This window comes from Hyperolius riggenbachi, chromosome 3 (assembly GCF_040937935.1).
Source record: "Hyperolius riggenbachi isolate aHypRig1 chromosome 3, aHypRig1.pri, whole genome shotgun sequence".
Taxonomy (NCBI): Eukaryota; Metazoa; Chordata; class Amphibia; order Anura; family Hyperoliidae; genus Hyperolius; species Hyperolius riggenbachi.
The window spans coordinates 442,664,137-442,676,728 of NC_090648.1; the positions used below are offsets into that span (position 1 = coordinate 442,664,137).

Consider the following 12,592-nt stretch of genomic DNA (forward strand, 5'->3'; position numbering starts at 1 on the left):
GGGATCTATCACTTCACAATCTTTCCTTCCTTGCCCAAGGGAGCAAATAACATTCCTGCTGATGGTTTAAGGAACATCCGCAACCCTGTCCAGCTCTCATAGAGTAACTGCCTGTCTCAAGGACTCTTTTCAATGCCCTTGAGACTGTGCTGAGAGACACAGCACATTTTCTGGCAATATTGCATATGAATTTGCAATTCTGATGAAGTTAGACTACTTGTACAGTTTCTGTAGGGTCCAGGTTTCATGTCATGCTTCCAATAGTGAACAAGTAAAAACTATCCAAAAACAATCAGAGAAAATGAAAAGGAATAAACGTAAGTGGCCCCCAACTGTTAAGGGATAGGATAGTGGGTAAAGGGAAGTTGTGTATGAGTTGGTAGAAATTGTGGTCAATGGCCGAAGTGTCCTAGGTAGGAGGGTCTTCCTTGTAATGAAGATTATCTCATTGTGCCCCCTCTAGAGCATCTGTTGTAATTTGTTTTACCATAGCAGCAGAAATTGATAAACAATCCCTTCTGCTACCTAACTGATGAGATCAATACCCCAAACATTTTATAGAATTGATGCCATACTCTGATTAAAAAGTCTTTCTTATTTTTTATCAGGTTATTTTTTATAACCTAATACTTCTCAGCTTCGCATTAAAGAGCAATGCAGTAATAAATAGATAGACTTTTCTAACTCATCATCTATTGTCAACAATTGTAAATACAGATGTTTGGGTTATCTAGTTTTGGTGAAAACCAGCCTATCAATGTATTTTGGGTTACTTATGGAAACATGCACAAACAAGTTAAATGCAAATAGTTTTTACTGAAAACGGTCACTAAGGACACCAGAAGTAAAAAATCAAGTTCTACCAAAAATGTAGTAAAATCGCTTAATTGTTGAAGCACATCTTTTTCTCCTTTAAGATATTTCATCATCTCACATTGCTTTCTCTCAGATGGAAAAAACAAATAAGGAGTTAAATCAGCAATTTGCACAAGCATTATTTAAAGAGAGACTATACTAAATAAAATTGCTTATTTTTTACAGCATTACTTTATGAATTATTTAGTCAATGGTTTGCCCATTGTATAATCTTTATTCATCCTATTTTACATTTTAAAATTTTGTTTAAAAGGGTTTTTGTTCATTATTAGCCAAACAGTATACGAACAAAAAACAAACAAAATATTCCCCTTATGGGGTTATCATTTGGATAGTGTTACACAAAATGTTTATACAGTATATAATAACCAAGAACTTGTCTGACTCTAAGAGTTAGTCAGGAATATTACTTACTAAAAAAGAATAAGTCACATGAAAATTATTATAATTATATATAATATACTATAATTAATGAAGTCTCTGCTACTTAATGGCATGATGTTTTGTTTGTTATTAAGTGAGCAGAAACAACACCTGGGGCCAAATGCAACTAACTTTTTCTCCTGAGTTTTCTCCTAGGAGATAATTTTTCATCTTTGATTTAGAATAACTTTTCAGGAATTTGCAATGGAAAAAGTTCCAAAAAGTAGGTGAAAAGGTCCTGTCAACATAATTTTGAGTATTGTTTCACTTGCTGGTGGTTTAAATGGCATTTTGATGACAATTTTGAAAATATCACCTAGGAGAAAACTCAGGTGAAAAAAGTGAATTGCATATGGTCTCACAGAGTTCACTAGGGTAGAATGCTGTGATATCATAACCTGAGCTAAGCATCATTGGGAGGGTGCGCTTGCATACTAATGTACATCAATGTAAATATACAAGAATCCTTTATGATGCTTAAACAAGGACAATTAATGTAAATTAGGTACCCTGAATAATGTATAATGTATAACATTCTACTATATCTGGCATTCCTTCACACTCATATTATATGATCATGGCTGACCAAAATTAAATCTGTAGTATTAATTTTGACTTTGAAACCCACCATGATGTACTGAACAAGAGGCAAATAGTTAAAGCACAACAGAATGTACAAAATACTGTTTGGAAGATTGTTGCAATAGTGTCAACTTAACTTCCTAATGCTTACTATGTGACTTGGCACCAATAATAACCAATTTCTTGAGAACATGGCTCTCTCCTGGGAGCATTCAAAATGAGGTAAAATGTAGAGAACCGAGAGCCCAATATAGTGTAGTATGTTAAAACATAAATGAAGTAAGGCAAATCAGTGAGAAGAATATACTCACAAATGTGGGTTACCACACAGGCAAGCACTGTATAAGCAGGTGAGGAGATTAGACCTGTCCTCACTCAGGGCTTAGAAGTCGCTCTCTGTAGATGAGAAAAAGGGGTAGATCACCCCTCCACCAGGGGTGGACACGATTTTGCAGTAGGAGAACAGAGGCGCCAGCAGAATAAAAGTGGATAAAACCTGTAAAATTTGCTAGGAGGAAGTGGTGGACTTACCTCCATAAAGCAGACACGAAAGACTGTCTGAAAAGTAGCAATCACATTTATTATATAGTAAACCAAAAGTGCAACGCGTTTCGCAGGCCAAGCCCGCTTCATCAGGCAATAAACGTGGGGACAAAACAGAATTTCAGTAATAGCAGGTGTAGCGCCTCAGGGCTACTTTTCAGACAGTCTTTCGTGTCTGCTTTATGGAGGTAAGTCCACCACTTCCTCCTAGCAAATTTTAAAGGTTTTATCCACTTTTATTCTGCTGGCGCCTCTGTTCTCCTACTTCAAAATGAGGAGCTACACTGATATTATTTTCCTTTTCCTTGTCATTAGTTTATCATTAACTCATGGATCCCTACCTACATTTTGTTATTGGTAGGTAGAGAAATTGCTGATGGGTGAGAATTGTAACAAGGCATTCCATTTTATAGGCTGAATGATCAAGTTAGCAGAGTACATAATAGGTAAATTAGTTGTATTTTTTGTTTACAGAAAGAGGAAATTACAGCAGTGATTTTAATTGTATTTTTTAAATTGTATACTTTATTTTAACTCAGCTACTGCAGAGCCATTTTATTTTTGGCTGTGTTTCTGCTTCCAGATCCATTTCCCTGTGTTTGCTTTGCTTATACATTAAGGCAGGAGTGTATTCTGTTTACAAGAAAATAACCTGTAGTTTCTGGACTGGTGTATATTTTAGACTTTACATGCGCATATTTGCAAAAGGACTAATAACTATACTAGAAACTATAACCTTTATTAGTTAGTGGCATAATATGAGATTTAGAATCAATTTTATTTGGCTATTAATTTATAGGAACTTGACTTTGCAGCTTCTTAACAGACACAAACAGTATGATACGGGGGCAGACAGTATAGATAAGCAACTTGCAGAGGCTGCCATCTCAGGCCTCTCCTCCTTCCAATAATGCTGAAAAAATGGCTTACTGCATGGAATGTTTCAACAGTAGGAAGCAGTATAGCAATTCTATTCGTATGTGCACTATAAACTATTAAGCGTTTCTTCTATTCCCGTTCACAACTGTTCATAAAATTGACAGTTACCACCATATAAAACCAGATTAGAGATATACTAAGTGTTGGGATTTCCGTACTCAGAATAAATCAGGAATAAGCTATGTATGAAGAAAAATCAGAACATACGAACCCCACCATGTAAAATTTGCAATTTTCAGTCCATTTAGCACTGAATTTTACACTCATTCATACAGAGGGCTAGATTGTAAGTCCTGAAGTTCTGAACCCGGGTCTCCCATTGCATTACTGCATTTATTAGCAAGTGCATTAAAAAAAAATATTTGACATGGATTGTCAGTAGGAAGAATTAATTTTAGAGGGTCAGATCGTTTTCAATGATGAGGAGGGGGACCCCTGAGAACCAGTGTAACAAGGTTGTAGGTGCATTTTAGATTGTAAAATTGAGTAATTTTATTACAAAATGTAATTGTTATTCTGCTCACAAATGCAATAATAAAACCAGATTCAGAACTTGACCTTTAAAGTGTATCTCCACGTTTATGGAGAAAGTAAAATCATCCTAAAGAATTCATCAAGAATTCTAAACATTACTTGTTTTTTTCCTTTGCTATGTCTCTATAAGACCCAATTTAAACTGGTACAAACTAAAGATGGAAATATGGATTTAAAAATAAACACACACAGTAGATTAATCTGCAAACAGCCATGGATGAAAAGGAAGTACAATTTAGCATGTTTCAAAAATCATAAAAAAGTTATTTCAATAACATGAAATTGCAAAGTTGTATGCGTGTCAGCAATTGTTAAAATGCATCACATCTATAACTTTTGTTTAAAAATCCAGCCCAGATTCACGCAGTTGCTTATGTTTTCCTCAGCTTGCAAAGCCGTGGTAATTCGAGTGTAGAGATTTTAAATATATTGAGTTCTATGCCAAATCCAGTATTTGTGTAGAAAACTATATTTAAGCTAACGTGTACATTTTGATCTTTTATGCCGTTGTTACTATGATATATCATTTTTAATGTGTATGTGATACACCACAAAAATAGCACAATTTGGTTTAAAGAGGCGCCCTGGTGTGTAATACAAGCATTTAAAAACAGTTTAAAATCGATAAGGAAATGAGGTAGCTTACCTCAATGACGAAAAATCTTTTATGGTACAAAAGATTTTATTAGTGATAGCTATCACTAATAAAATCTTTTGTACCATAAAAGATTTTTCGTCATTGAGGTAAGCTACCTCATTTCCTTATCGATTTTAAACTGTTTTTGAATGCTTTTATTACACACCAGGGTGCCTCTTTAAACCAAATTGTTCTTTGTATACCCCCACACTCCATCTGAGGGGTGGAAACAGAGTACCCGTGGTTTTGCCATGGTCGAGCTCTGCTTCCTATCTTTCTTCAAGGAGAATGACCTCATCCAGGTCCCCGGTGACCTCCCCGAGTGGAGTCAGGTTTATTGTCTCCACCTGCTTCCTGTGATCGGTTGCCCCCCTGCAACCCCCCTTTTGTGAGTAGTTCTTATATTTTTTTTTCTACCACCACATTGTTGTTACATACTACACAGTCTTTTGTTTCCTGTGCCTTTTCTTAGAGGGTGTTCTGACACCCACAGCCCACTACACCACAACAATAGACTGGTAAAAAATGTTGTGTGTACATATAACAATCTAAAACATTCAATTATATTTAAACTTACGTGATAAAAAGAATTTCGTAGAGTTGCAAATTGGGTTAAATGTTCTTCATTGCTTGGTGTTTGAGAACTATTTGGAGTGAAGACTATTAAGTCATTCTTTGGTTGTGATAAATTTGAACATACTCTGTATTGAGTTTGTTGAGAGTACACCCAACTTCCCCCTGTGTTTGAGCAAATTTTGTAGTTTTCCTTCAGCTCCTTCACTTCATCTCTACATTTTTGCCACCTTAAGACAGTGAAAACAATTAATGTGATAAGAAATAGACTTGATATGATGCAGATAGCAACGACTAAGTAAATAGTAGCTTCAGAAAAGTCATCAATTATTCCTTTGGCATTCTGATTATCATACAGAATTTCCTGGTCAGAATCCACCAAGGAGATGACAACTTCTGTTGTGGTTGACATGGCTGGATCTCCATGGTCCTTTGCCACCACCAGCAGTGTGTATTCTTCATAATCTGAATCTGTAAATGATCGTCGCAAACTGATTTCTCCAGAATGGTGAGATATAACAAATGGGATTCTTCCTGTAGTGTCTTTAAGATTATAGGATATTAGTGCATTATATCCTGAATCAATATCTGCTGCTCTAACTTTGGTAACCAAGTCTCCCGGTTGAATTGACTTTGGGGCTTTCACTGGCAGTGCAGGAAAAATAGTTGTAAAAATAGGTGAATTATCATTTATATCTTCAATAAAAATATTTAACGCAAGGTTTGAGCTAAGTGGAGAAAGGCCAGAGTCAGTTGCTATTATGTGATACTGGAAATAAGTGACTTGTTCATGATCAAATGAAGCTAAAGCAAACACTTTTCCATTCTCTGGATTGATGGAGATATATGAAGATATGGGAATCCCATCAATGGTGCTGTCACTGATTGAATAGGTGATGAAGGAATTCTGCCCAATATCTGTATCAGTCGCTGTTGCTGTGTACACAAGAGAACCTGGAGGATTGTTCTCCTTGATAAAGATTGTATCAACATGTTGTTGAAAGACTGGAGCATTGTCATTCACATCACTTATATCAATTTTAAGAGTCTTTTGAACAGATAGCGGTGGTGATCCTTCATCTCTTGCTACAACTACAACTTCATATTGAGATCTGGTTTCTCGATCTAGTTGTCCATCTACAATTAAAGAGAAATCTCCCTTAAATGCTCGAAGTATTTTAAATGGTGAAGAGTTAGTGATGTGACAATTAACTTTTCCATTTATGCTTGAATCCTGATCACGGACCTTTATGATAGCAATCGTTGTTCCAGGAGGAGAGTCTTCAGGAACAGGCAAAGCAAGTGATGTCACTGTCATCTCAGGAGGATTGTCATTGATGTCTACAACAGTCACTAGAACTTTGCAGTGCCCAATTAATTGGACCTCTCCATTATCCACAGCATCAATCTGTATTTCATACATTTGTGCTTGCTCATAATCCACTTCTCCAACCACTTTAATTTCCCCTGTGTGTTTATCTAGGCTGAACATTTTTCTGACATCTTCCTTTACTGCTTTACTAAATACATATGCTATTTCTCCATTCTTTCCCTGGTCTAAATCTGTGGCATTTACCTTTATTACTAATGTAGCTTTAGGAGCATTCTCAATGACATTAGTCTGATAAAATGGCTGATTAAATGTTGGAGCATTATCATTAACATCTTCAACAGTGATAATGATCTCAGATGTTCCACTTAATCTTGGTTTACCACCATCATAAGCTGTGAGTGTGAGATTGTGAACAGCCTGCTTTTCTCTATCTAGAAATTTTTTCAACACAAGCTCTAATGATCTGATCTGATTCATGTATTTCTGAAAATCAAGAGCAAAATAATCACTGGCACTGAGCTCATAATTTGTAATAGAATTTGTTCCAAGGTCTGGATCAGCAGCTCCCTCTACATGGAAACGAGATCCTGCAGGCATTAGTTCAGATATCACAAGGGTGCTCATTGTAGAGGGAAAAGCAGGTTTATTATCATTTACATCTTCTATTTCTACATCTATATGATACATCTGCACAGGCTTATCTACAATGACCTGCAGAGGAATGATACAGAGCTGTATGCCTGGACACAGCTGCTCTCTGTCTATTGTCTCTTTCACAAACAAGATTCCATTCTGCAGATTTACCTGGAAATAATCCTTCTCATCAGTACTAACAACTCGTAATATTCTGGAATTAATCTCACCTATGTCCAGTCCCAGATCCTGAGCAATTCTTCCAACAAAGGTGCCATGTTTGGATTCCTCTGAGATGATATAATGCAGCTGACTCAAGACCACATCCCAAGACATTTGAAGCAATAAGAAAAGAAATATCCTTCTTCTTCTTTGACAATCCAATGTTGCTTTGAGCATTTCTTACAATCAGTGATGATAAAGATGATTTCTCCAGTAAAAACAGCATTCACAGTAATTCAAGACTCACAGCACGTAAGAGACATACTGTCATGGCTGCTTCTCTTATAGCAAAATATCAGCTGTTAGCAATAGAGAAACGTATTCAGTCTTCATACTTTATCTTGGTATAGAGTGACATCTTGTGTCTGATTTTCACGCTGCATCTAAACTAAAATGTAAGTCTGACCATTTTAATGTATATTTGCATGTACATGTTTTGAATTAATATTTGCATTAGTATACAGTGCATGTGTGTGTGTTTTGTTTCTCACAGGCAAATATTTTGTGTATTCTTATTTGTGGCTTAAATTTATTTAAGTGTGATGCCCCATCAAACATCCAGTGAAGTTCACTATTTTGCATCTTTAAACGTTTTCTTGCTTCTAAATAAAGAGTCTGTTATGATAATTGTAGATTAAACTAGGCAAACGGATTACTATAACTTTTTATACAATTTTAAAAAATTGATTTTTTTTTTTTGCAAAACATGTTTTTCTTATGATAAATGTAGATTAAATTAGGTAAACTATTTACTATAAATTCAGAATAAAATGGTAAAAAAGGGATTTTGTAGTAAAACATTTTTTTTCTTATGCTGTATTAACACACTGTGAGAAGATACATTTACAATACAGTATGCAAACATTTACTTGGAAAATTAGCCAAACTAAGAAAAAAAACTACTAACTTCAACATAAACAAACCAGTATAATTTACAGTCATTTGCATTTTCTTTTTTTTATATACAGAGCACATACAAATCATGTTATCTCCTTCATTTTACAAAAAGGTCTAATAAATTAACGTAGACCTAAAGAGCTAATGAATTGTTAATATTCAAATAGCTTCTGGATTTGGGTCAAGTGAGCATGGGGGGAGGTGAATGAATTCCTTTATCAACCAGGAACTGTCTGCATACTCTCACCACATGAGGCCAGACCTTGTAATGCACAAGGCGGAACCAAAGACCCATTGCACCAGTGTAGGCTTTAAGAATGGGTATTCTGACACCTAAGGGCAATCACAATATGCGACTGCACAGAACACTCCAGAGCACATGAGCATGAGTGACAGCAGTGTTCGCGCAGTCGCGGTAGAGGCCAACCTGGCGAGGTCAGCTTCTGAAACGGAAGGGATCATGGAGCTGCCAGGGGCTGGAGAAAGCACTGGGTAAGTATATCTATTTTTTAGGGCGCTGCTCAGATGCTTCCTTTAACTTGAGGTTTTGGCAAATGTATTAAATATAAAAAAACCTGAGAAATCACATGTATATAAGTAGTCACTGCCTTTGCTCAATACGTTGTCGATGCACCTTTGGCAGCAATTACAGCCTCAAGTCTTTTTGAATATGATGTCAAAAGCTTGGCTCACCTATCCTTAGCCATTTTTGCCCATTCCTCTTTGGAGCCTGATCAGGTTGGATGGGAAGCGTGCAAAGCCATTTTAAGATTTTTGAAGAAATGTTCTGGGTTCTGGCTGGGTCACTCAAGGACATTCTCAGAGTTGTCTTGAAGCCACCCCTTTGATATCTTGGGTCTATGCTTAGGACTATTGTGCTGCTGAAATTTGAACCATCACCCCAGTCTGAGTTCAAGACTCCTCTGGATAAAGCTATCATCCAGGATGTCTCTGTAGTTTACTGCAGTCCACTTTCCCTTATCCTGACTAGTTTACCAGTTCCTGCCACTGAAAACATCCCCACAGCATGATGCTGCCACCACCATGCTTTACTGTAGGAATGGTATTGGCCTGGTGATGAGCTGTGTCTGGTTTCCTCCATATGTGATACCAGGCATTCCCACCAAAGATTGTCTAAAAAGAACAAGGAACACTCTATAGTGCATTAACATAAAACAGGCTTTAATCGCAAATAATGAGGGTACTCACAAGATAAACAGTTAAACTCGCTTGTCAGCGGTGAGGCGCTCTGCAACGAAGGCGCAGAGCGCCGAAACGCGTCATGACGTCACACGCATGTTGACTCTTGGCCCCACCCACTCTCGGAAAGGCGAGCTCCCACACCATCGGGGATCACGCTGCTTGCCACAGCGTGCACGCACTCACTGCCGGATAGAGAAGCGGTTGGCCTCACCACTGACAAGCGAGTTTATCTTGCGAGTACCCTCATTATTTGCGATTAAAGCCTGTTTTATGTTAATGCACTATAGAGCGCTCCTTGTTCTTTTTAGACAACTTTTGAATCCCTGGCATTGGAGCAGCACAGAGCCTAATATACAACTAGAGACAAAGAATCTGTGGAAGGGTTTTGTGTGACTTTGCCTGAGAGTGCAAGGATTTTTCTTCTTTGGTTTGGATTCCCACCAAAGAGTTCAATCTTTGTGTCATCAGACCAGAGAATTTGGTTTTTCATGGTCTGAGAGTCCTTCAACTCGGTAATGTAACAATGACACCTATTAAAAAGGGTGCCTCATTCACATCAATGCAAATATTTTCTCTATTGGAGTCAGGTGTATAAAAAAAGATGCTGTGTTGCTATAAAACAATCATATTGTTTGTAAAAGGGCACTGCAAAAATATAAAACAAATATATCCCTTGTTATCTTTACCTTTCATTTCCATACCAAATGTATCAAATACAATAACCCCTTTTTACATGAAAAAGGTAAAGTTCCACTCAATATTCCAAGAAAGTGTCAAAATCTTTATTAAATACAGGTCACACAGCTTAAAAAGTTTGCTAACATGTTTCGGACACACACTGGTCCTTAGTCATACCATGAATCTGAGTTAAAACACTAAGGTTAAATACCTACAACCACACCCTTCCCTCCCCCAGCCAATCAAGAGGAATGACCAGAGGGAATCCACTATGCTGAGGGGAGGTTTACAATATATATAAAAACAATCCCCAAAAAAATATGACAATTGAGGAAAAGATTTTATAGAATCTACACGCAGCACATATATGAAATAATGAAGCACATTCTGGTGTAAGAGACACACCGGAAATGCATAAGGGAAACCATGAGCAAAAATAGCAAGGAGAGGAATGTGACTCAAATTTTCTACATGATCCGACTAAGATCCCATCTAGAATTCAGGCCTTTCGGTATTCGTGTGTCCAACTGGAAAATCCAGAAGGCCTCACGTGTGAGTAGGATCTTATGTAGATTTTCCCCTCTAGGTGGTTTGATAATATGTTCAACTGCCTGAAAGGAGAAAGATGACATGTTGCCTGCATGAGACTGTCGGAAGTGCTTTGCCACATTCGAAATCTCTGAAGTCATCCATCTGGCACCTCTGTAATGCTCGGAAAAACATGGCACCTCTGTAATGCTCGGCCATACGTTCCCTTAAGGGTCGTGTGGTACACCCCACATATTGGAGTTGACATGCAAGGCAGGAAACGACATACACTACATGTTTGGTGCCACAATTAATATATTGCTTAAGACGAAAAACCTTGCCACTCGAGAAGGAAGTTACCGTCTTTGTGGCTGTGTGCACAAAACAGTAGTTGCATGTTCGAATGCCACACTTGAACGAACCCACTGTAGTAAGCCAACATGGCTTGCTGTTGTCAGTTGAGAAAAAGACTCGGGGAAAGAAGGACCCCCAAAGTGGGGGCCCGACGACTAGCAAATTTGATTCATTTGCCTATCACCTCATCTATCTGTGGGTCCATACATAAAATGGGCAACGCTTCTTTAATGAGGGAAACAACATGCCTATATTTTTCACTAAAGGCAGTGACAAAAACTATGTTACCCTGAGAGATAGCTTGATCGTTCATGCCAGAACTGGTCCCTATGTTTACTAAGGGCAATTTGACGTCCCCAATTGATCATCCAGTTCGGGTATCCCCGCTCCTTGAGCTGAGATGCCACAACGTCACACTCCAAGTTAAAAGCCTCCAATGAGGAGCAATTCTGGTGCGCTCGAATAAACTCGCCAACCGGAATGGCCCTCATGGTATGGGCTATTAGCTCTCAGAGTGGAGTTCCCGCTACATGGTTTACGGTACGTCCTAGATGATAAAGAACTCAGAGATTCATCACCTTTCAGGACTATGTCTAAATAGCTTATTTCAGTGGGGGCCCACTGAAAAGTAAAAGACAAATTAAGGTGATTGTCATTGAGGTAATCTACAAACGTTGATACCTCACTGGGCGTGCCATTCCACATGACTAGCAAGTCGTCAATATATCTGCCATACCATACTATTCGATCCAAAAAGTTATTCCTATCGCTGAATAGAAAGAGCTCCTCCCACCAACCCATGTATAGGTTGGCCAAAGATGGGGAAAATTTAGCCCCCATAGATGCTCCACAGCGTTGTAAGAAAAATTTGGGAATCGAAAAGAAAATAGTTATTGCTAAGCAGAAATTCAATTGCAAGCCCAATGAATGTACGTAAATCCGCAGAAAACGAAGCGTATTGTGCCATATGATAATGAACAGACTCAAGAGCAAGGGCATGTGGGATACAGGAGTAGAGTGCTTTAACATCTATAGTTATCCAACTATGTCCTTTCTGCCACTTAAAGTCACGAAGGCTGCCCAAAATATGTTTGGTATCGTGTACATAACCAGGTAAACGTTTGATTAGTGGTTGTAGATGACCGTCAGTCCAGTCCCCCAGGCGTTCCCCCAGAGAACCAATGCCCGCAACAATAGGCTTGCCCTCTGGGGGAAACCCTGGTTTATGAATCTTTGGAAAGTGGTGGAAAATTGGCACCACCGGTGACTGGACTGCAAGATACTCTGCCACTTTTTTCGAAAGAATCCCAAGACTCTCACCAAAGGACAACAGGGAAAAAAGTTGTTTCTTGCATAACTCTGTTGGATCTCCACCAAGAGAGACATAGGTATTTACATCCTTAAGTTGTTGTAAAGCCTCATTCTTGTATACCTCGGTGTCTAGGATGACCACCGCCCCCCCTTTATCCACATTTTTTATTGTGATTCATGTATTATTTTTAGGGAGGTGATGGCCATCCATTCACCGGGTGTAAGATTGGATTTACTGGCTCTGCCAGAATTAGTATTAGAAGCTAATTGGAGGAGTCTCTGTTCTACTCGATTTTGAAAAACATCCACTGGGGTACTCAGTGCGG

General features: G+C 38.1%; 1 protein-coding gene across 9 annotated transcripts in view; it reads right to left on the reverse strand.

The window, feature by feature from the left end:
• The window catches only part of LOC137564209 (protocadherin alpha-C2-like), a 362,151-nt gene that overhangs the window by 250,925 nt on the left and 98,634 nt on the right, over positions 1–12,592 (reverse strand). Inside the window, exon 1 of one of the 9 annotated variants that reach the window (XM_068277780.1) lies at positions 5,112–7,512. The exons of the other annotated variants lie outside the window; for them this stretch is intronic. Within the exon in view, the coding sequence (XP_068133881.1) occupies positions 5,112–7,472 (2,361 nt within the window). The 5' untranslated portion in view covers positions 7,473–7,512. Of the gene's footprint in view, positions 1–5,111; positions 7,513–12,592 lie in introns of those variants that run through there. 9 annotated transcript variants of the gene reach the window in all.